Source organism: Lutra lutra, chromosome 14 (genome assembly GCF_902655055.1).
Source record: "Lutra lutra chromosome 14, mLutLut1.2, whole genome shotgun sequence".
Classification (NCBI taxonomy): Eukaryota; Metazoa; Chordata; class Mammalia; order Carnivora; family Mustelidae; genus Lutra; species Lutra lutra.
This window is the reverse complement of record NC_062291.1, coordinates 24,466,880-24,492,894: the sequence shown is the minus strand read 5'-3', so window position 1 is coordinate 24,492,894 and position 26,015 is coordinate 24,466,880. Positions and strand designations below refer to the sequence as shown.

General features: G+C 35.4%; 1 protein-coding gene across 2 annotated transcripts in view; it reads left to right on the top strand.

Annotated features, from left to right (window-relative positions):
- Window positions 1-25,023, top strand: part of TMEM26 (transmembrane protein 26) — a 50,493-nt gene extending 25,470 nt beyond the window's left edge. For both annotated transcript variants that reach the window (XM_047703284.1, XM_047703285.1), the window contains 3 exons: window positions 1,011-1,231; window positions 17,925-18,001; window positions 20,921-25,023. In XM_047703284.1, the coding sequence (XP_047559240.1) occupies window positions 1,011-1,231; window positions 17,925-18,001; window positions 20,921-21,345 (723 nt within the window). In that variant the 3' untranslated portion in view covers window positions 21,346-25,023. The remainder of the gene's footprint in view (window positions 1-1,010; window positions 1,232-17,924; window positions 18,002-20,920) is intronic.
- Window positions 25,024-26,015: the final 992 nt, after the last annotated feature.

Here is a 26,015-nt window from a genome sequence, read left to right as displayed (position 1 = left end):
TCAGTTGGAATCAACTATCCAAGCCACTGGAGACATACAATCCCATAGTCTTTAAAAGATTATAGACTTTAGGGGCACCTCGGTGACTCAGTAGGTTAAGCCTCTGCCTTCGGCTCAGGTCATGATCTCAGGGTCCTAGGATCGAGTCCTGCATGGAGCTCTGTGCTTGGCAGGGAGCCTGCTTCCCCGCCTCTCTCTGCCTGCCTCCCTGCCTACTTGTGATCTCTCTCTGTCAAATAAATAAATAAATAAAATCTTTAAAAAAGGTTATAGACTTTAGGGTCAATAATATATTTTAAAACTTATTTGGAAATTAAATGGGCAAGAGATATCATTCAGAATCCATGAAAGGGATATAAATTTTTCTCTGAATTCAAGACTAAGGGCAGAATAAAATTTGGTTGCTAGCTTATGGATTTTTCAATAGTATGCTAAATATTCAGAATAAAAATAATAACTACAGTTAATCTCTTTCTTTGCATTTAGGTAATGAATAAACATTATTATGCATTTTCTTATTTGATGTAGTAGTGCTCTAAACCAATAAAAAACAAGATACCTCTACTATGTTAAAATATTCCCAGATTAGTAAACTCAGACTTGAAAACCCTGAAAGAAAAATAGAGGATTTTTTTTGTGTGTGATTTTAATATGGTATTTAAACAGTTTTTCTGTGTGCAATACTTTGTTATGGAGAAGAGTAAAACAAGAAATGACCTTAAAACATATCAAATTGGCTCTTTAAGTATCAAATGTTACAATACAAGTATGAGGTTTAAATTATTTCTTGTTATAAGGCTGCCCCTTTTTATGGACCATCTTAGCCTCTTTTTCCCCCCAGAATGTCCAGTTGAAAGGAGTTTTATTTTCTTTAGTAAGTGAGGAATCATTTTTCTGAAAATGACCTTCCACAAAAGCTAACTCTTGATTGAAAGCCATGGTGAAGAAGGCATATCTCTCCAAGGTGGTAGCTCATAGTCTTCTCCCTGTATGACATTTTTGTTACACAGGCCCAGGTTTTTGTAAATAACTTATCTACAGTATGTGAGAAAGTTTGGACTTTGGGACTCCATCAGACATTCTTGTTAATGCTCATAATTGGAAGATGGCTTCTACCCATTGGAGGAGGGATCACTCGGGACCAACTCTCTCAACTTCTCCTTATGTTTGTGGGGACAGCTGCTGACATACTGGAATTCACAAGTGAGACCCTGGAAGAACAAAACGTGAGGTAAGCAGGCCTACAAGGTCAGGACCCCCATACTTGTCTATTTATATTCTACACAAATAAGGATTTTCAGTCTATTATATGTCCAATGATAGAATCATAGAATTTCCAAATGTTCAGATACATATTAGGTACCAGCCAGTGTATGTATGTGTGTGTGTGTGTGTGTGTGTGTGTGTGTGTGTGTGTATATATATATATATATTTGAACTTCCTGCTGAAGAAAAAGGGCAAGTAATATTTCCTTTGGGTGAGAACAGAAAAGCTCTATACTTCTGCGTGACCATGTGTTAGGTGGGGCCATGGTTATTAGAAAACCTTCAGGAGGTGGAATGATCATCCGTAGTTCCTCTCTCATGTTCTCAAGTGTCCTGAAATGCAGCCAATCATAAAATTCTCTTCTAGGGGTGCCTGGGTGGCTCAGTGGGTTAAAGCCTCTGCCTTCGGCTCAGGTCATGATCCCAGAGTCCTGGGATCGAGCCCCGCAATGGGCTCTCTGCTCAGCAGGGAGCCTGCTTTCTCCTCTCTCTCCCTCTGCCTGCCTCTCTGCCTACTTGTAATCTCTGTCAAATAAATAAATAAATAAATAAATAAATAAATAAATAAATAAATCTTAAAAAAAATAAAATAAAATTCTCTTCTAGAGCATAGCATAGCTACAATTCCAGGAAAGCACCTAGAAAAGACAGAGAAATCTCTCCTCTCTACCTAGCTGGGAATTTATATTCCCTGGTGTGAATGGAGAATGGGGCAGATTAGGTTTATTTTACTAAATTTTATTTTTAGTCAGTTTTGTTCAAAGTGCCTAAAGGCCTTCTGGTGTAGATGCCTATAAATTAAAACTTATTGAGTTGGTACTTTTATTTTTGCCACAAGCAAATAAACTCAGAATCCATGATCACATCTGTTTATGGAACCACTTTCTTACCTTTAGGGATTTAAGTCTCACTGCCTGAATGTACTTTCAGCTTGGGTTGTTTTGCACTATGCTATAAAAATAAATTGCAATGAAGCTGGCTTTTAATGCTACAGTTTACTTTATGCTGTGTTTCTCAAATAATGAAACATAAAGCTGAGTAAAATATACTAACTTACTGAGTAAACTTAATATCCCAATTATAACAGAAAGTATATCTGTAACCAGCGGTTACCTTTACATGATCATTTCCTGTTTCAGTTACACTAATTTTTCTTACACTTTATTAAGTAGACATAGAATTTTAAAAAGAATACAAATTAAGTTGATCTGTTGTCCTCAAAATATTGATGTCAATTTTGTAACTTTAATACCTTATATTTGGTCAGTGCTGTACATTGTATAACAAATTCTCAGATACTTTAAAACAGTCGTAATACAATGGAGTTACAAGAAAAACATGAAGAAACCATAACCAAGAACATAAAAACAATAAATAACTACAGGCACAGTGACAAGGACATAAAACAATAAATATGACTAGCTATACCTATATCGAAATAAACACATATGTGCTTAATATCTAGGGAGATGAGAGGGATATGCGGTAGGATATGGAGTATTCAGGAGGGATATGCTTTGTGGAGCTGGTAATATAAATGTGAGAAATGCCAAACTTGCTACTTAAATGGTCTGTTTATTAGGCCCATCCACAAATAACACCAACATGCATTTTATAGATCAGTATTTGCCAATAGATGTTAAATATTCAATAAGTTAATCAATAAAATCTTAATTTCCCAGAAAAAACAATCTTTGAAAATAATGAGGCATTCATTAATTCATCAGCTGCAGATTGATTATCTAGTATGTACCAGGCAATGTGCTAGGTGGAGACTGGGAGCAAATGGTAAGTGGTGAGAGAAATTCTGGACACACTGTCCTCTCCCAACATAGGTGATTTCAATTCAGCAGTTTCTTCTGCCACATACAAATTAATCATATGTTTCAAAAAATCTTTTTTTCTTATTTCAAACTTGCATTATATCCTGAGAAGGGATCAAATAAAGCACACCACCATGGTTATTGTTTTAAAATTTCTTTTCAGTCTTCGTGGTCTCAGACTGAAGTCATTTTATTTTTAATATAACTGCATTGTGTCAGTGTATATGTAGTCTCCACTCCCACATGCCTCCATCACTCCAAAGTCGAGGCCAAGAAAGAACCTAGAATTTTTTCTCCCTCTTAAAACTCATCTTCTGACTCATAATTTTGTCACTGGTCTCATCTATACTGTAACAATTGACACAACAAATATCTGTCTCTTCAAAGGACAAACTCACACTGAGGCAGAGCTTTCCCCTTTAAATTCAAAAAGACAATCATGAAAAATAAATTTAATGTGCCATAAAAGATGTTCACTTGTTTGGCTTCTTAATTATAACCCGCTTATATCATTTTTTTTCTATTTACCTATTTTTATATCATTTTATTTTCTATTTTATTTAATTCCATAATTTGGGCTGAAAGATTTAGGAGAAAATCTTCAATAATGCGTACACTGAAATGATGTCTACTTCTCTTTCCTGTATCCTTGCTAAATACCTCAAATCCAATTTTTTTGAACTTAAGTCAATTTCTTTCCATATGCCCACTTTAAGTTCATTTGACTAATTCTTATGAATTTACATGGACTTGTGAGATGCTACAAATTTTTCTTAAGAGCTTCACTTTACCCACCATAAAATTCAACTATTCTGTGGTCCAATGATATTTAATCAATTTATTGATGTGCAACTATCGTGAGAATCTAGATTCCTTGTAGCTGGTTGGAGTCAATTCTCATTCCTCCCATGACCAACCTTAAGCAACCCCTGATATGCTTTCTTTCTGTACCGAGTCTCCTTTTCCAGAAATTTTGTGCAAATGGGATCATAAAATATGTAGCATTTTGTGTGTGGCTTTTTCACTTAGCATGCTTTTAGGATTCATTCACACTGTTGCATGTATTGGTAGTGAGCTCCTTTATAATTGCTGAATAGTAAGCCACATGTATACACCACATTTTATTTGTTCATTCAAATTGATTCATTCATTCATTGATATACATGCGTACTGCTATCTTCTTACTATTAAGAATGATGTTGCTTATAAATATACACTAAAATTCTTTGAATAGATCAGTTTTCATTTTTCTTTGGTCTATACCTAGGACTAGAATGAATGGGTTTATGTTAAGTACATGTTTAACTTTTTAAGAAACTCCCAAACTGTTTTCCAAAGTGGCTGTACCTTTTTATATTCCATTCCTTCCCATCCTTACCATTTTTTTCAGTATTTTGATTATGACCATTCTATTGGGTTCTTGTGGTATCATATTGTAGTTTTCATTTCTGTTTCTCTAATGACTAAATGAACATCTTCCATGTGCTAATTAGCTAATCCTATATCTTCCTTCAGTGAAGTGTCTGTTCAAATTTTTGTCCATTTTGGGGGGTTGGATTGATTTTTTGTTGTTGAATTGTAAGAGATTCTAAGAGTTCTTTATATTCTTTATATTCTGGACACAAGTCATTAGATACATAAATGTGAATTTTTCCCCCAGTATACAGCTTGCTTTTCATTTTTGTCATTTAAAAAGTCTTTTTAAATTTCTTTATTTAAATTCAATTTAATGAACATATACTATATTATTAGTTTCAGAGAATTTAGTGATTTATCAGTTGCATACAACAACCAGTGCTCACAACTCCATGCCCTCAACCCACATACCCTCCAGCAATCCTCAGTTTGTTTCCTGTAGTTAAGAGTCTCTTAAGTTTTCCATGTCTCTTTAAAAAAAAAAAAAGAGTATGTATGAATTTATTTATTTATTTATTTATTTATTTAATTTATTTATTTTTAAATTTTTTATTTCTTTTCAGCGTAACAGTATTCATTGTTTTTGCACCACACCCAGTGCTCCATGCAATCCGTGCCCTCCCTAATACCCACCACCTGGTTCCCCCAACCTCCCACCCCTCGCCCCTTCAAAACCCTCAGGTTGTTTCTCAGAGTCCATAGTCTCTCATGGTTCACCTCCCCTTCCAATTTCCCTCAACTCCCTTCTCCTCTCCATCTCCCCTTGTCCTCCATGCTATTTGTTATGCTCCACAAATAAGTGAAATCATATGATAATTGACTCTCTCTGTTTGACTTATTTCACTCAGCATAACCTCTTCCAGTCCCATCCATGTTGCTACAAAAGTTGGGTGTTCATCCTTTCTGATGGAGGCATAATACTCCATAGTGTATATGGACCACATCTTCCTTGTCCATTCATCCTTTGAAGGGCATCTTGGTTCTTTCCACAGTTTGGCAACCATGGCCATTGCTATTAGAGTATTTTTAAAAATTTTTTGATAAAGTCCCATGTATCTTTTTTTTCAATTTTAAGTAGTGTTTTGGGAGTCATACCTAAGAGATATTTTCCTCACCCAAAATCAGAAATATTTCCCTCTATAATATTCTGACTTGACTTTTGTGTGTGTGTAGTAAGGATCTAAATTTGTGTTTTGTCTTATTTTGTCTCCTTTTTTGCACTGTCCCAGAACATTTTTTGTCCTATCTGAGACCAATTGTCTCTGCAATATTTGCTGAAAAGACTACCCTTTCCCTATTAAATTTCCTTGATATCTTTGTCAAAAATCAATTGGCAACACATGTTAGAGTTTTTATAGACTTTCTATTGTATTCCATTGCTCTATATATTTATCCTTATGCCAGTACTACACTATTGTGATTACTAGAATTTATGTAAGTTTGAAACTAGATGCTGTAAATCTTCTAACATTGTTCTTCTAATTTGGGGGAGTGAGGGGCTATCCTAGGTCCTCTGTATTTCCGTTTAACTTATGATCAGCTTGTCAAATTCTACAAAATAATCCTGCTGGAGTCTTGATAAGCATTGTATTAAATTTAAGCAGCAAACTATGAAGAAATGACATCTTAATATTAAGTCTTTTAATGTGTGAACATTAATTATCTCATCATTTATTCAGATATCCCTTAATTTCTCTCAGTAATGTTTTATAATTTTCAACATGTAGGTCTTGTCCTGCTTTTCCTAAACTTATTCTTAAGTATTTTATTCTTTTCTATAGAATTATTTTCTTAATTTCATTAATATCATTTTCATGTTTTTATTGGTACTACATAGAAATACAATTGATTTTTGGATGATGATCTTGTACCCAGCAATAATGTCAGCTTCTTTATTAGTTTTGTATATTCCTTAGTATTTTTGACTTACAGGATAATGCCATTTGTAAGTAAAGGTAGCTTTCATTCTTTCTAGTCTGTATGATTTTAATTAATTTTTCTTACTTTATTACACTGGCTAGGATTTCTAGTAAAATGTTAAATAGAAGTGTAAGAGTGGGCATTTCAATCTCAAAGGATAAACATTCTGTCTTTCACTATTAAGGATGATGTGATAGCTATAGGTTTTGCGCAGATAAACTTTGTAGATGCCCTTGATCAGTTGGAGGAAATTCCTATTTATTTCTAGGTTACTGAGGGTCCCTTCCTTCCTTCCTTCCTTCCTTCCTTCCTTCTTTTCTTCCTTCCTTCCATCTTTTCTTCCTTCCTTCCTTCTTTTCTTCCTTCCTTCCTTCCTTCCTCCCTTCCTTCTTTCCTTCCTTCCTTCCTTTTTTCCTTCCTTCCTCTCTCTTTTGGACATTGAATTTTGTTAAATTCTTTTCCTATTTTTATCAAGATTATTATGTCATGGTTGTTTTCATTCTATAAATATGGTGTATTATAACTTTCAGATGCTAAACCAACTTTGACTTCCTGGGATAAATCAAATTTGATTATGGTGTATAATGGTTTCAGTGTATCGCTGATATGGGTTTGCTTACATTTTATTAGTAATTTTCATATCTATGCTCATGAGCATATTGATCTATAGTAATATTTTCTAATGGTATGTTTTTCTGGTTTTAGTATTAGGATAATATTGGATTCAGTGAATGCCTCAGGAAGCATCCCTTCTTTCTTTATTTTCCAAGAGCTTTGTAAAGGATTAATACTGTTTTTTCTTTGAATATTTTGTAGAATTTACCTATGAAGACATCTGGGCCCAGATTTTACTTTTGGGAAGATATTTTATTACAAATTCAGCATAATTATTTCATTATAAGCCTACTCAGTTATTCTATTTCTTCCTGAGTAAACTTGATTACATTTTCTTTTTTTATTCCTAAGAATTTTTCCATTTCAAATAAATTATCTAGTTTTTCATATAAAGTTTTTAATATTAGGGTTTTTTTTTATATTATTCCCTTAAACTTGTGTCAGTTTCTATAGGGTCACTTATTATGCCCCATTTTATATTCTGAGTTGGTCATTTGTGTCTTCTCTGGTTTTTGTTTTTTGGGTTTTTTTTTTAGATTTATCAATTTTGTTGATGTTCTAAAATAACCAACTTTTGACTTCATTGATTTTTCTCTATTGTTATTCTGTTTTCCATTTCATTGATTTGTGCTCTGATGTTTAATTTTTCCTTCCTTCTGCTTGCTTTGGATTTAATTTGCTCTTTTTCCCCCAAGTGTCTTAAGATGAAAGCTTAGATTATTGATTGGAGATCTTTCTGCTTTTCTAACATGACATTCAAAACTACAGATTTCCCTCTAACTATTGCTTTATCTGTGTCCCATAAGCTTTGATATGTTATCTTTTTGTTTAATATGGCTCAAAATATTTTCCACTGTGATTTATCTTTTGGCACATGGGTTATCTAGAAGTAAGCTTTTTAATTTCCATATGGAGATTTCCCAAATTTCTTTCTGTTGTTTTCTATTTTAGTTCTGCTGTTGCTTTTAAATTATTTTAATCTTTTAAAACCTATTGAGACTTATCTTATGACCTAGTGTATGGCTTATCCTGGAGAATGTTCTACATATACTTAAAAAAATGTGTATTTATCTGTTGTTTGGTTAAGTGTTCTGTAAATGTCAGTTGTGTCATGTTGGTTATTAGGCTATTTAATTCTTCTGTATCCTTACTGATTTTTTGTGTAGTTGTTCTATCAACTTTTGAGAGTGGGGACATTGAAATCTTCAACTCTATTTGTTGAATTATCTATTTCCTTTTTCAATACTGTCAGGTTTTGCTTCAAGTATTTTGAGGCTCTGTTTTTAGGTGTGCATACGTTAATTTTTTAAAACATCCTCCTGAGGAATAACTATTTTTTATTATGAAATGTCACTCTTTCTCTAGTAATATGTCTGAAAGTCTATTTTGTCTCATATGAACTTAGGTACTCTATTCTCTTATGATACTGTTGGCATGGGATATTTGACACTGAGGTATGTTGGTGTATTTCTCCTTGTCTCCTTAACCTTACTACAAGTTTGTTGATTGTTGATCTTGGATCTGTAAATTATGTTTTTCCTCAAATTTAGGAATTTTCAGTCATTGCCTATTGAAACATATTTTCTGGTCTATTCTCTCATGTTCCTTATGAGTCTCCTATTACAGATAATATGCTTAAATGTGTTCCATAGGTTTCTGACACTGTTTTTTCTCCCATCCGTTTTACTCTCTTTTCATCAATTTGGATAATTTTCATTGATTTACCTTCCAGATCACTGATTCTTTCTTCTACCATCTCAAATCTATGTCCAGACTCAAATTGTAGAGTATACCTATGAATTTTTCATTTTGGGTCTTGTATTTTCAACTACAGAATTTCTATTTATTTTTACAGTTTATATATCTTTATTTAGATTATCTGTTTGTGGAGTCATTGTCATCATATTCTTCTTTAATTTGTGGAACATAGTTTTATTTTATCCTTTGAACATACTTATAATAGTTGCTTTGATGCCTTCATCTATTAAGCCCAAAATCTGAACCCCATTAGAGTCAGTTTCTATTGATTTTTTTTTCCTGAGTATAGGTCAGCCACTATTTCTTTCTTTCTTTCTTTTTTTTTTTTTTTTGATGTTTTATATTTTTGGTGGAAACTGGACATTTTAGATCATATTTTGTAGCAATGTATTATCCTCAAGCTTCCCCTATACTTTAGGTTTCTGAGTGTTGTTTTTTTTGTTGTCTCAGTAAATTTTCTGAACTTAATCTAAGGAATCTCTCATCTCTTAGAGTGTAGCCACTGATGTCTCTGCCTTTTTTTTTTCTAATCCTTCTTTTGCTTGTTTGTTTTTAGCATGACCTATTAGGATTGTAGCTATGACTACAGAGCTTGTGATTAGCCAATTGGACAGGATTTGTGATCAAACACATCAAGCCCTTATCACCTATATGGATCTGTGTATGAGTTGGATAGCACACTTAAATTCAGAAAGTTTTCATATATACTCAGTTTTCAATTTCCACTGTGTTTGCATTGATCTTCCTGACGCATGTCTGGCATATGTGGAGACATTATCTAGCCCATCTAAGGCTCTTATTTTCAAAATCTCTCCATTAAAATTCAAGTCAGTCTACCATTCACCCCAACTGGGATTGCAACCATAAAGTAGCAAGGCTGTGGTCTCTCCTATTCATTTCCAACAAAGTTTATTACTCTTGCTGACCACACCTCTAAGCACAAGATTTCACAATCCACTCCAAGCCAAATCAGCACACTATGGCCATGAGGGGCCTCTGGTTTTCACTGTCAAACCCTCCCTCGTAAAACTACTATTCTACCAAGACAGCCTTAACATTCCTCTCAGTTTGACTAAACTTTCAAAAGATCTGTTGCAACTAATGAATCATTGGAACAAAGAATCAAAAACTAATGATGTACTATATGTTGGCTAACTGAACATAAAAAAAAAAAAAGTTTTTCCAGGGCTGCAAGGTTGGTTCAACATCCGCAAATCAATCAATGTGATACAACACATTAATAAAAGAAAGAACAAGAACCATATGATACTCCCCATAGATGCGGAAAAAGCATTTGACAAAGTACAGCATCCCTTCCTGATCAAAACTCTTCAAAGTGTAGGGATAGAGGGCACATACCTCAATATTATCAAAGCCATCTATGAAAAACCCACCACAAATATCATTCTCAATGGAGAAAATGAATGAAAGCTTTTCCGCTAAGGTCAGGAACACGGCAGGGATGTCCGTTATCACCACTGCTATTCAACATAGTACTAGAAGTCCTAGCCTCAGCAATCAGACAACAAAAGGATATTAAAGGCATCCAAATTGGCAAAGAAGAAGTCAAACTATCACTCTTCACAGATGATATGATACTACAGGTGGAAAACCCAAAAGACTCCACTCCAAAACTGCTAGGACTTGTACAGTAATTCAGTAAAGTGTCAGGATATAAAATCAATGCACAGAAATCAGTTGCATTTCTCTACACCAACAACAAAACAGAAGAAAGAGAAATTAAGGAGCCAATCCCATTTACAATTGCACCCAGAACTATAAGATACCTAGGAATAAACCTAACCAAAGAGGTTAAGAATCTATACACAGAACACTATAAAGTACTCATGAAAGAAATTGAGGAAGACACAAAGAAATGGAAAAATGTTCCATGCTCCTGGATTGGAAGAATAAATATTGTGAAAATGTCTATGCTACCTAAAGCAATCTACACATTTAATGCAATTCCTATCAAAGTACCATCCATTTTTTTCAAAGAAATGGAACAAAGAATCCTAAAATTTATATGGAACCAGAAAAGACCTCGAATAGCCAAAGGAATATTGAAAAAGAAAGCCAAAGTCGATGGCATTACAATTCCGGCTTCAAGCTCTATTACAAAGCTGTCATCATGAAGACAGCATAGTACTGGCACAAAAACAGACACATAGATCAATGGAACAGAATAGAGAGCCCAGAAATAAACCCTCAACTCTATGGTCAACTCATCTTCGACAAAGCAGGAAAGAATGTCCAATGGAAAAAAGACAGCCTCGTCAATAAATGGTGTTGGGAAAATTGGACAGCCACAAGCAGAAAAATGAAATTGGATCATTTCCTTACACCACACACGAAAATAGACTCAAAATGGATGAAGGACCTCAATGTGAGAAAGGAATCCATCAAAATCCTTGAGGAGAACACAGGCAGCAACCTCTTCGACCTCAGCTGCAGCAACATCTTCCTAGGAACATCGCCAAAGGCAAGGGAAGCAAGGACAAAAATGAACTATTGGGATTTTATCAAGATCAAAAGCTTTTGCGCAGCAAAGGAAACAGTTAACAAAACCAAAAGACAACTGACAGAATGGGAGAAGATAGTTGCAAACGACATATCAGATAAAGGGCTAGTGTCCAAAATCTATAAAGAACTTAGCAAACTCAACACCCAAAGAACAAATAATCCAATCAAGAAATGGGCAGAGGACATGAACAGACATTTCTGCAAAGGAGACATCCAGATGGCCAACAGACACATGAAAAAGTGCTCCACATCACTCGGCATCAGGGAAATACAAATCAAAACCACCATGAGATATCACCTCACACCAGTCAGAATGGCTAAAATTAACAAGTCAGGAAATGACAGATGCTGGCGAGGATGCAGAGAAAGGGGAACCCTCCTACACTGTTGGTGGGAATGCAAGCTGGTGCAACCACTCTGGAAAACAGCATGGAGGTTCCTCAAAATGTTGAAAATAGAACTACCCTATGACCCAGCAATTGCACTACTGGGTATTTACCCTAAAGATACAAACGTAGTGATCCGAAGGGGCACGTGCACCTGAATGTTTACAGCAGCAATGTCTACAATAGCCAAACTATGGAAAGAACCTAGATGTCCATCAATGGACGAATGGCTAAAGAAGATATGGTATATATACACAGTGGAATACTATGCAGCCATCAAAAGAAATGAAATCTTGCCATTTGCAACGACGTGGATGGAACTAGAGGGTATCATGCTTAGCGAAATAAGTCAATTGGAGAAAGACAACTATCATATGATCTCCCTGATATGAGGGAGAGAATATGCATCATGGGGGGTTGAGGGGGTAGGAGAAGAGTAAATGAAACAAGATGGGATTGGGAGGGAGACAAACCATAAGTGACTCTTAATCTCACAAAACAAACTGAGGGTTGATGGGGGGAGGGGGGTTGGGAGGGGGGGTGGGGTTATGGACATTGGAGAGGGTATGTGCTATGGTGAGTGCTGTGAAGTGTGTAAACCTGGCGATTCACAGACCTGTACCCCTGGGGATAAAAATATATTATATGTTTATAAAAAATAAAATTAAAAAAAAAGATTTAAGAAGAAAAAAAAGTTTTATGAAAAAATAAAAATAAAAAATGAAGTATTTTTAAAAGTTTTTAAATTAAATAAGGATGATGATATATAATTTTAAAATTTAAAAAAAGATCTATTGCTGAGTATAGACCTTTGACTTCCCTTTCCTTATAGCATTTACTTTAGAAAACTTGCAATTATAAGTTATCTCTCTGCGCTTTCAAGATTAAGTCTTCTTCCAACCTTTTTCTTATTTTACTATCCAGATATCTTTCTAATGGATGAAAGAGTCATCCCTTCAAAATGTGATCATCAAGAAAGATAGCACTCCTATCTCTCTGTCTCTTTGTGATATTAGAACCATAACTTACCTCAGTGCCAATTAGCAAACACACACACCAAATAATGGTCTAATCCTATTGACCAATCTCCCCATCTAATGTCCTTTAGTAGCCTTGCACTAGCTCACTCCAGTGCTTAAAAGTTCTCTTGCCTTTTGTTTCAGTAGGGATGAACTCAATATTTCTCTCCTTTTGCAATAATCTACAATAAAGTCTTCCTTGCCTGTTTAATTCTGTCTGATGCAATTTTTCTTTAACATAGCCATGCTGAAGGAATGTGAAAATATCCCATGGAAAAGAATGCTTCAAACTCCCACTCTTTTTAACTGAAGTTCTACCAGTTTCTCATAAATAAATGTTATTCAATTTTTTTTTGCCTTTGGTTGATTTTTTAGAGATCTAAAGGGGTTATTTTTGACAATTTGTCAAGTATGTTTGTTGCAGAGAGGTTTTTGAACTTTTCATTCTGCGACAGCCATCTTCCAACACTTTTAACAATTCTGAATGTTAATATCATTGCCAGGAAGAGCTAACTGGTTATTTACACATTTAGAGATAATTTTTCATGTGCAGTCTTTTTTTGAACACAGATCATTTATTAAAGAGGAAAAAGTCTGTTCTCATAACATTACTATTATCTCACTGTATTTGACCACACAAAGGAGAATTTTCCTATGTTTACACTGTATTTTCTTTTCATTTAACTCTTTTTGCTTTTCTTCTAAGGTCAGTTAATACTTCATTTTCTCATTTACTTTTTTTCTTTATTTTTTTTTTCTTTTCTGAAGAGGTTGATGATTTTCTAAAGACTGGGTGAATTAGAGGAGTCTGAGTGGCACAAACGATTAAAATTCCAACTCTTTGTTTCAGCTCAGGTCGTTATTTCAGGGATGTGAGATTGAGTCCTATGTTGGGGCTCTGCACTCAGTGTGGAGTCTGCTTGAATTTCTCTCTCCCTCTGCCCCTCTCCCCATACTCACACACACTCTCTCGAAAAAAATAAAAATTTTTTTAAAGTAAAAATGAGGTGAATTCTATCCACTGCTTATCTCTTATCTATAGGAACATTTACATGTCCAAAAAGAAACAGTTAAGCAAATTAGCAATGTATGACTTTATTTTTACTTTACACCCATAAAATCTGGTGCACTGATCTACCAAATTCCAGTCTTTTATCCTCCTAATTTTCCAAGTAGAGAAGTGATACTCACATATATAATTATATTTGTCAAGATCTTTTGTCTCTTTATAAATAGAGTCCATTGTCTGCTTACATGCTTCTCAGTTGACATTTATGAAGACATTACACATGAGAAATTGGGGTGGGACAATTAGGGGAGACAATTACACAATGGAAATAATGTTGAATAAATTTACTCCAAAATTCCTTCACATTTTGAATGATTGTCATTTAAGCTCAGTGATTTATTTACTTTCCTTTTAACCTTCCTGAGTAACGTTTACTATCTGACTTAGTACAAATTTGTCTGCTTTAAAATTTTTTTGGCCATTTTTTCCAAAGTTATTTTTGATAAATTTAGTAATATGTTTCTCAACACTCAGAGTTTCCTATATTTTGTGTGTGCTCAGATATTACATATGCAAAAGATATATGTTTATATTGTAGGGTTAGAATTTGGCTTACTAAGGGCTAGTGTTTATTATTTATCCTTATTTTGTAAAATGATAGAATTAAAACAAAAAATTTAAGAGGTATGTTCACATAATAAAAATACTACTGCTAACATTGCCGCTGCTTCTGCTGCTGCCACTTGCTACTACTGCTAAGTAATGTTTATCTCTTTCTGCGCTCCAAGTACTGTTCTAGGGTTTTAGTTATGATAAGTTATTTAGTCTTTACAATACACTATGAGGTAGATACTATCATTATCACCATTTCATAAGTTGAACTGTGGCATGCAAGAGAAGTTGAGAAGGTCTCAAGGTTATATGGTAATAAAAAATAAAATCTAACCTTCATAATTAGTCTGTTTTGAGTGTTGTTCTAAGAGCTTTATATGTTTAATACATTTTTATAATATACTTAATGTAATTATCATATAAAATCTAGTAGCTATTAAATTATTATCATTATCCTCACATGGAATATGGATAAACTAAAGCATATAGATGTGAAATTACTTGTTCATGTTCATGTATCAGTAAATATGGATCTGGGACAGAAGGCCCACATCCTACCTCTCTGGTGAGGGTTGGAGCTGGTATTTGAACTCCAGCAACACAGCACCAGACCTTGTTCTTTACCATTGCTTCCTGCTGCCTTGCAGACAAATTGCATGTGAGTTTTTGGTAGACTTATTGAAGTTTGGGATTAGAAGAAACTTCAAAAGTAACCATCTATTGAACAATCTATTTTACATCTGTTGCAAAATCCTCTCCAGAATTTTCTCAACAAATTTTTGTCCAGACTTTCTTTGAAAATTTTCACTAAACCTCAGGGTAACTCATTCCATTTTGAGGTGGTATTATTAGAGAGTACTTTCCTCTATTGTGATAAAATTTGCATTCTTATAGGCACCACTAAAGTTCTTTGAATCTGATTGGTCTTCTAAAGTCAGAAGAAATAAGTTTAATTCCTTTTCCATATGATAGTCTTTTTTTTTTTTTTTTAAGATTTTATTCATTTATTTGACAGGGAGAGAGAGATTACAAGCAGGCAGAGAGGCAGGCAGAGAGAGAGGGGGAAGCAGGCTCCCTACTGAGCAGAGAGCCTGATGCGGTGCTTGATCCCAGGACCCTGAGATCATGACCTGAGCCGAAGGCAGAGGCTTTAACCCACTGAGCCACCCACGCGCCCCCATATGATAGCCTTTTAAATGTATAAAATTTCTTGAGCTATCCCACATATAACATGATTCTGAGATCTCTCACCATCCTAGCCTCTCTCCCTTAGACCAAAAACTTTATAAATTTTCCTCCTAAAACATTAGGCACAATATGTAATATTTCTGATATATTCTGAACATTATAGATACAGCAGGGCTAAAACTTACTGTTTCCTTTTTGGAAATAGTATAGTACCATGGTTAAAAGTGTGGATGCTGACTTCTGCTTCCAACACTTAAAATAACCACATTACTTTGGACAACTAGAGTTTCTACAACTCTCTGCCTCAGTTTCCTCACTGGTCAAATAGGGACAAGTATAATTATTTTGTGAAACTGGTATGAGGATTAAGTGTGATCATAGTTAAATCATTAGAAACTTCCTGAAACAGTATGAGTTCAGAAACTGTAGGTAAAATTATTTAAGAATTCACTACTTATTGAAGGTCTATTATGTATAGACATTGACATTGCAAAAATGGAATAAAGTTATAGACTGCATTCCCTAGGTATCTCCACTTAAAATTCTAGACTTTATACTTCTTATGAAATTACCTATGATTACATTTAATTTTGGAAAGTCATAAATCCATGTCATACTGTGAACTTATAATTAGATAATAGTAAGGGAAAATCCTTGAGCCTTTTTTATGGCGGCTGCTGTGAAATGCTACCTCTTCTATCCTGTTCTAGGTCATCCAGTTATATCTTGTCAGGATCTTTTGAGATCCTGATTGTGTCTTCTGGGGTAATTGTTTTCTATCCAGCCTCGATGTCATATGTGCATATGAGAAGCCTTCCATCAATGTGGCAACCAAGTCATTGATGAAATGTGAAGTGGAATCGAATCAAAGGCAGAGCCTGCAGCAACCCTTAGAGAGATCCCTTTGGGGAGTCATTTACACAGTTAGGAATCCACCTAACTGTGCTTATACCCAGAACATTTCTTAATCTTGTTAATAAGAACACTGTGGGAGGCTTTTTCACAAGTCTTATTTAAACCCAAATGTCTTATATTAATTTATATATCATTACTTGCTTGGTAATCCTAACTCTATTGGAGAGAGAGAGACAGAGAGAGAAAATCTTAGTATGCTGAGTATAATTGTTCCAAGTAACCCGTGCTGATGCCTAGTAATTATTGTCTTCTATAAGGGCTTTCAGAAATCTTCTAAATAACCACTTATATAACCTAACTAGGGATTAATTGTAAATGTGCATTTTGTACTTTAAGATACACTTCTGCTTCATTTTGAAAATTAAGACTTTATTTATTTATTTTTTTGTCATCACCCTTGTCTCTGCCACTAACTACCAAGATAATGAGGCTTAGAAATGTCATTTACAATTTCTCTCATAGTTTTTGAGATCCAATTTTTCCAGGCCTCAATACTTGAAGCATTTAAAGATATCTCTTGCAACCACCTCATTTATATTTGGTTTCAACTTGATGCCTTTCTATCCCCCTCCAATCTGAAAATCTCTCTTGACAGAGAAGTTGGCAATAAAATCTACTATTATAGCACTAACCTCAAATTGCTACCTTCCTTTGTATTTTTGCTAAAAAAATTAATTTTGATATTTCTATAATATCCTTTGTATTTTTATAACATCTGTTCTTTATGACTTCAGTCTTCAAGACCATTCTCATAAGTCAATGACATTTGTGTATTTGTATATTTGCCAAGTATGGCCCTTCTTTCATACATTCAATAATTTTTTCCATAAATATTTGTGGAGGTTCTCTTATTTGCTGTTCCAGGCACTGGGGATACAATAGTGAATGAAACTGTCATATTCCCTGACTTAGATCCTGGAAATTGGTGTAAACTTTTTATTATTGGATTTATCTTCTCACTTTCTTTTCCCGGCTGAGGGTAGTTTTCTTTTATGTGTTGAACTTTTAATTTTGGGGTATCATGTAGTCCTTTTGAGATGTATCTTTAGGTTAGCGTATCATGATCTTAGAAAAAAAAAACATTTTTAATTTTCTCCTTGAAAATTCTTGAAGTCAGCCCTCTGAATTTCTGAGTCAAAGTCTAACATTTTTCCTAGCATCCATCTCCAATAGTGTTTCCATGATTTTGTAAAACTAAAGACAACAATATGGGACAAAGAGGCTTTGCCAGAATTTACACAGATGTTGGCACATGTGGAAGTTGGATTTTAAGTCTCGGAGTTTTTTTACTTCTTCATTACTCCATTATTATCATGAATGGATTTTTTTCATGGGTTTCTTATATCACCAAGATATTCTGACAACACTTGAGAGGTTTATTAAGGTATGCTCAAATATGAGAAAAAAGAGAAAATATTTCTTTAAAAATGATCATATTTTTTATTACTAATTTAAAATTTTGTCTGTGTTCTAGGAATAGTCCTGCCCTAGTCTATGCCATCCTTGTCATATGGACTTGGAGCATGCTGCAGTTTCCACTCGACCTGGCAGGTAAATGTCTCAATATTTGCTCAAAGAAACAGAAAATTATAACTCCTGATTACAAGCTATAATCTTGTAGGCATTTGAGAAGATTATCATTTTTAATCATTTTGATATCCCAGTGTTGGTGCCGGTTCAGTTTAGAAGAAAAATTGACTGAAACTTAAGAAAACCGCTAGTGGATCCATTCTGGGACCTGGTGATCCTGAGAGAGTCGCGTGTACTGGAGCACAGCTTTACACTCACTTCAAAAAGTGGTTCCATCACATGTGCATTGTAAAATCTCCCACAAACTACGTAAGACCTTTGTGCCTCAATTTTCACCAATGAAATGGGACTGTTAATCATAGTAACTAGAGTTGAAGTTTCTTGTGATGACTAAATAAGATAGAGTTTGTGAAGTACTTAGCATAGTTGCTGGGATATATATGTTACCTCTTGATATTTTCAGGCCTCATTTTCATTCTTTTGTCAGACCCATATCTTAGAATATCCCAGGGAGTAAGAACAGTTTGGGGGCTATAAGGAAAATTAAAATTTTCCTCAGTAGTGGCCCTTAGCATTCCATTGGTCATATTAATAAATACATCAACTCCTAAGACTTTGTAAGAAGAAACTGTTTACCAAGCATATCATACTAGTGATGATATAGAGCTGCTTGTCCAATACAGCATCCACTAGCCACATGTGGCTGTTTAAATTTAAATTAATTGAAATGAAATAAAATTAAAAGTTCAGTTCCTCAGTCACACTAGCCACAATTCAAGTGCTCAGCTACCGTGTATGGCTGCTGTGGTAGGCAGTGCGTTAAGCAGAACATTTTTTACCATCACAGGAAGGTCAATTGGACGACATTAATCTGGAGTCATCCCCTAACTTCCAGGAAAGATACCTGGAATTCTGACTTGAGAATTCTCCAGGATGCTACTTTACCCTGAAGAAATTCTAGGATTTAATAATTACATTTTCCTTAAGCCTGACTTCTTTTTTTATGGCACCCTACTCAATGGCCTCAGGATTAAAATTAATCTAAAACAGAGATATTTAATCTTTCTGCATCTTCTTTTGGCTTACTTTAATAGGCCCAGAGTTTTCAGAGGCCATTTTAGAATTTAGCAAACACTCTTTGAAACAAAACTGTCATCAAAATAGATGGAAAGAATGGGGGTGGATTTTTAGAAACACCCAAAATCTAATTACCGGTTAATAATTACAAACAAATGTATGCTAATAACACACACACACAGACACAGACACACACACACACACACAAACACATTTTGTTGTAATGTGCCCAATCTATACCTCTTGATCATGTGGTGTTTCCTGACAGAATATTGGTGCCATCACTTTAGATGTTGAAGAATACTCTTAGGAGGTCCCCTCGGAACCATTTCCTGACCCTAACTTCTTAAGAGAAGCTGCTATTGGGGCACCTGGGTGGCTCAGTCAGTTAAGCATCTGACTCTTGTTTTCGGCTCAGGTCATGATCTCAGTGTTGTGGGATCAAGCCCTGTGTAGGTTTTGCCCTCAGCAGGGATTCTGCTTGAGATTCTCTCTCCCCATCTCTCTCCTCCTCTCTCCTCACCCTCTAAAAGAGATAAATAAATCTTTTTTTAAAAAGAGAGAGAGGCCACTATTGATCTTATGTTGGTTTTCTTTTTTTATTCACACTGTTCCTCCTCACCCTCCTATATCTTGTGGTTTATAGCCTTGCTAAGAAAATTTTTATTTGGGAAAGAAATTGTATAAACTTTCAGGGGTGATAATGTTATGCAGCTGTTTGAAAAACAAAGACCAAATGTTACTTCTGACTAAATCACTATTGTATTTTCCAACAAACAGTACATTATGTTCACCCATATCAAAGCAGCTTCATAATATTTGCAGGCTCCAGTAGACGAAGGCATTCTTTGTTTGAAAATTCCAAATGGAAGGCTTCATTATTATAAAGGATTATTTTATGCCCTTGACCTTGAATTAAATTAGCATTTTAGAAATTAAAACAAAAAGGTTCATCTGTTGATTGGGCCTCCTTTTGTTCAACTGGAAAATCAGTAATTATATCCAGTGTTTCTTGTAAACCGTGAAATGAAACCATACGGCATTAGACAAAATAAAATAACAATGGCATTTATTTTGGGCTTTTGTCCACCCACCATTAGAAAAATATGTTTAACATGAATTAAGTTTGAATTTGAATTATAAACACTTGCATTTTCACAACATAATTTACACGTGTGGCTAAGTGAGTCAACCAGGAAACAGGTAAATCCCAAAACAGAAGGATCCCAAACTCAGCATCAGCTAAGTCATTCATTATCCCAAGGGAAAGAGAGAAGTGAGAAATCAGAGAGGAGCCAAGGGTGTTATTCTCATGGAAATAAAAAGAGCCAAGGAATAGGGGGTCCTCTCCTCACAGACATCGTTGTTACCTTGGTTTTCTAAAGAAAAAACTGGGGCCCAGGAAGGTTAAGTAACTTGGCCAGCATCTTACTACAAAAAAAAATGAGGCAGCCAGCCTATCCGGCTTGAGGCCTAAAATGCCCTGCTGTGCTCTCTCTCTACACTGCAGACCCTAGGGACAGAAAAGGTGGTGTGGTGTCCCCAGGATGGGGACTAGAGGGTGATCTAAAATTTGTGACATGGATGGAAAGCTGAGGACTGGCTTTCTTTTGTGTGTTTTATTGAAATTACAACAGACAATTGATTTTAAACATAAAATGACCACAGAGATTAAGTGGTTAAGGGGTGGCTAAACGTGGTGTTCAATGTTAAGGATGAGCTCACTCATTCCCCCCAGAATTAAACTATAGAATCAGTCCTAACTGTTAAGTAGTACAGCCCCCATCGTTGATGACTTGTCCCCACTTCATTCTGTCTTACACATTTCAGAGGTGCACTAATTGGTCTGTCTTGTGTTCTCAGTACAGCATGTGGTCTGCCCCTTGTCCATGGCAATGAAGGGGTTCCTCAGCTTCTTCTTTTGCCAATACAGCGCCGATCTTTGGAACATTGGGATCAGCATCTTCATACAAGATGGCCCCTTCCTCATAGTGCGTCTCATATTGATGACCTACTTCAAAGTCATAAACCAGATGTTGGTGTTCTTTGCCGCCAAGAATTTCCTTGTTGTGGTGTTACAGCTCTACCGCCTGGCGGTGCTGGCGATGGATGTCCGCGCTTCCTTACTACATCAGCCGGGAAGCCTGAAAGCAAAACACCGCTGCCCGTGTGAACCCACTGCAAGTGAGATCTCATCTGGAGACCCAGAGAGCGGCTCTAAGGGAGACTTGGGGGTCCCCTTGGAGACCTTACCAGTCACCCCTGAGGACTCTCAGTCCACCCCATAGCTCCTTACTGACAGAAGGCAGCCACTAGAACGTTGGACTTCCTGGTCCTTCTTATGGACGAATCTACACTCTCTCCCTCTTTTTTAACTTTGGCATATAATAATTTTCAAAAGAACAATATAAAAAGTGATCTTAAACCAAAGCTGAGGAATTTTCTTTTTTCAACTGAATGGAAAGAACTTTGATTAGTGGCTATCGCTACAACTTCTGTGCGATGGTATCAGATGTTACAGTTGTTCAACGACTAAGTGATTTGTTTGTCTTGAACTGTTTGAAAAGCTATGGACAGGGTTACAGTGACATGCCCTCAAAAGATTTAGTGCAGACAAACTGTCACGGCTGTTACCTGAAAATAGAGAAGCTTTGAACTTTGGCTCCATTGTCAGACTATCTCATCTGATCTTTCCTGCCATGTCCCTGACATCAAAAAATGTACATTCAGTGAATGCAGAACAAATGAAGGGAAAAGTGCTTTTAAAATTACCTCACTGTGAGCTGGAAGCAGTGAAAATCTCTGCCCAGCTTCCATAGCATTGAGAGCCCGCTCCATAGCTGCACAGACCTTCCCAGGAAAATCATTTTTCTGGGCTGATGTGGTATTCTGTCATGGTGCATATGCTCTTACAGAAATTTTATTGCTTTTGGCTTGGGCACTGCAAAATTCACAGCAAGCCATTTCGGTTGTGAGGCAGGAAATACTGGTAATGCTAGCAAAGTCACAATTTCCACTCTGAAACATGATTTGCGGTATTCGTCAGTATATTTCTTAACTCTACTTTGCCATTTTCTGTATTGCCAAGTCGAATTATGAGGGTTGATGCAAGGAAGCACTGAAACAGGGAGTAAAGGTGTTTCAGGCCCTTTAAGTGTTACCATAGTTTCTGGAGTCAGCCAGAGGTGGATGGAACCCCTCCTAACTGCGTCTATAGGGAGCCTGAGTCGGCCTTTGGTCCCTGGTAAGGTATCGGGGATAGAGGCTTGCATCAGCCAGACACGCAGCCAGCAGCCCTTGACTGGTGACCGGGTGCAGAGGACGCCACGCCACGGCATTGTGGAAATCAGGAAATTCGCTTTTCTTCCCTGCATTAAGACTTCACCTCCCTGGTGTTGAAATAGACATTCTTTCCCCTTACACACCTCTGTACTTTCTAGATGGAGGTCATTCAGAACATTTTTAAATGATTTTTGCTTTTAAAGATACAGTGTGAAAATTTACCTGACTGTATAGCAGTGATTACATTCGAGGCAAGCAGTTACGAAACTGCTCTTTTAGGGTTCAAAGCATAATTCCTCCTTGTTATTATGCTGAGGAATTCAAAGGGACATGAAAGATAAGACCGGAGTATGACCTTAAATTGCGTGTGACTGTTTGACAACCACTGGGGACAATTTTATCTATAAATCTGTGTGACAGGATATCTGTTCAAAATATTTGATTCAATGTTTCATAGGCAAATTCTATTTTTATACAGAGAAATTAATATTTTCCAATCCTTGGCTTTTTCAGTGCCTGATAGCATGTTTTTATTTCATCCTTTTCTTCCTTGTGTTTCTAATTTTAACAGTATGATGATTGTAAAATTACACATGAGACGAGTGGAATACATTTATAATTTTCACAATAATTTTATGAACGTTAAGATCAGGAAATTATATTTATATAAAGAAAAGAATTTGACAACTTTTAAGGGCATGTTATTTAAAATGCTTAGCAATTGGAAGCAAAATAATAAGTGCTACTATTTATAAAAACGCCTCGGCAGAATCTGTTTTTCTGTTGACTATTTTATGTTGAATGTTTTCTTCTACAACATGTATGTGCGGCTTATTATTGCAGATTTGCTCATGGCATACTTTTCATGTTTTAATTTTTTTCTTCCAGCAAAACAAACATTGAGCATCTAAAAATAGATAAACTATAAAGTAGTACGGCTGTTGCAAGGATATTTTTAAACGTTTTCAAATCTGAGACTTGGCTTGGCTTCGTGATTGAGTTCCTAGTGTTTCAGTAAAGTATTTCGTAATTAGCACTCCTCCAAAAGCCTGGGAAATGGGAAGTCCAGAGTCTGGCTTTACTTAGCGTTCCAGGAAGGCAAAGGGCATGGAGGACCATCTTGGCAATGAATGGTGGCAGAAATAGACACACGCTCCACAAGGTTTTCCAGGAAAATCTGTGAAGGGCAACATTCGTTAACTTAACCGCGGGTACCTCTACTCTCATGGACTATTTTTGTAGTCATTTAGTTCATTTAAAAACAAAACCTAAATGCAAGACCTAAATCCAACCTAAATCTAAGACCCCCGATAAAAAGAGTTAAACTTGTATTCAGTAATTGTCTGTTTTTATTCTAGATTGCTAAACATTGTAGTGTTTGAAAACAGTCCAGCATTTCCTATAAAGTGATTAAAACAGCAGTTACCATGCGTATATTAACAACCCGGGACCTGCTTCCGTGGTATGTGTAAGCAGATAACTGTTCAGATCATCTGTACGATGTGTCGCAAGCCATACCTCTCTATGATCCCTCACAGACCCACAACACACCAATCCCCAGCCAATGAGGAGAGCGGCTCGTTTGTGGTGGTGTCGTTATTGTTGTGGTTGTTGTTACCTAATTCCTTGATGGAAACTCGATCAAATGTCTTTCCTAAAAACATATCATTCTACTCATGAGGAAACACAGGGTACATGTTTTAATGATGTTGTATGGAAACATAACCATGGCATGGGTTTTCTTTTGACCCTGACTAGATGAGTCCCAAAGGACATGACTTCCCATTGCAAGATCCTTAAACTGTCTTTATCTTTCATTATTCTGTGAATTTTTTTTCAGCTGGAACTGCTAACATAGGAAAATAAAAATTTGTATTGGCCAATAACATTCTAGCTAATCTTCCAAAGTGAAGACTCATACAAATTTACCGGTGAGACCTGGAGTGCTTCCACTAATATGTTGCAGCACTTCAGGCCCTGTAAAACCAGAAAGACACAACCAAGAAGCATTGGGATTCTCTACTGTAATATTAATTGTGGATTTGTGATTTAATAGAAAGCTTCGAAAGCTCTGGAAAAGCATGCATTATAGGTGCACATGGTTTAAGTTTCCTCCAAGGTTTCAGATTTCAGCACTGACATCTATTCTCTTTGGCACTTAGTTTCAATTCTTAATCTATTCTCTGGTTAAGAGAGAGAAAGAATTGAAGAAGGCCAAGTGTCTGTCCACCTTCACTCTGCTTTGGCGCTAGGAAAGTGAAATGCTGAAATATATTGTAGAGACTTGACGTACACACACAAAAAAATCTTGAATTATAAGAAGAGACTGTTACTTTTTTGTTTTGTTTGGGTTTTTTGTTTTGGTTTGGTTTTGCTAATTTCTTTGTACTTTGGGCCCTTCTGATCCACTCTCGCAAATATCCTATTTGGGGGTAAAACTCGGCAGCTGGAGGACATTTATAGCCCTGAGGCTTCAAATAACATTCCATATGATGGGAGGAACTTTAAACAGTGTTCAAATAATCAACGGCTGCAGCCTTATATTGTACGCATGTCCATCCTCTAAGTCCTTTCTAGGATATTTTGTGAGAATATTTTCTCCAAATTATTTATATCAATACTATTTTACTACAAATGACCTTTGTATTTTATTATATACATTAAAAGGTTTGTGTACAACATTATCTTGATGTCTGTTTTTTGTCTGCATTTCTTGTCTTTGTTCTCTACTGTCATTCATTTCATTTCATTTTTAAGCTTTGATTTTAAAAAACAGATCTATTTAGATTGTGACTAAAGTGGCATTTCAAACTAGCGAGGAAAGGCTGACCAACTTTATAAATGATGTTGGGGAATTTGTGAACCATCTGGAAAAAATAAAGTTAGATTTTTATCTCACGCAATATATAGAAATAAATTCCAGATGGATTAAAGAACTAAATATAAAAGTAAAAACTATAAAATATTAGAAGAAAATACAGGATGTGTCTTTAGCATTTGGGGAATGGAAAAGATCTTCCAAAGCAAGACGTGAAACCCAGAAGCTCTGAGAGAAAAGATGGACAGATTTTCCTACATAAAGGTTTAAAATTTCTAAATGGCCAAAGGTGTCATAAATATATTACTCTCCTTTCTGGGGAATGGTGTCAGTGCAGTTATACAAGAGAAATGAGAGTTATAGAAGTTAGAAAGGAGTTAAATTTATCACTTAATTGTAGAAGATTGAAACTTGAACATCCAAGAAAAGCACATAAAAACATAAACTGTTAAAAATAATAATCTAAAATCATGCCAAAATCAATGCTTTTCTATACATAAACAAAGATTACATAAGATATTTGAAGGAGAGAGTTCCATTGTAATATAAATTAGAACCATAAAATATGTAAGAATAGACTTAGTAAATGTGCAAGATCCATGTGAAGAAAACTTCAAAATGATTTTGAAAAGCATCAGTGGATAATTTAACAAACTGAAGGTTATATTTCTATTAGGGAATGGTTAGATGCCTTGGTATTTTAAAAACTATTAATTTCTCCTAAATTGATCTACAAATTTAACACAATCTCCACAATGACAGCAGCAAGATTTTCATTTTTAAAGATGAACCATGCTAATTCTAAAGATTTTATGACAAAATAAGCATGAAAGAATACCTGGGAAACATTAAAAGTAA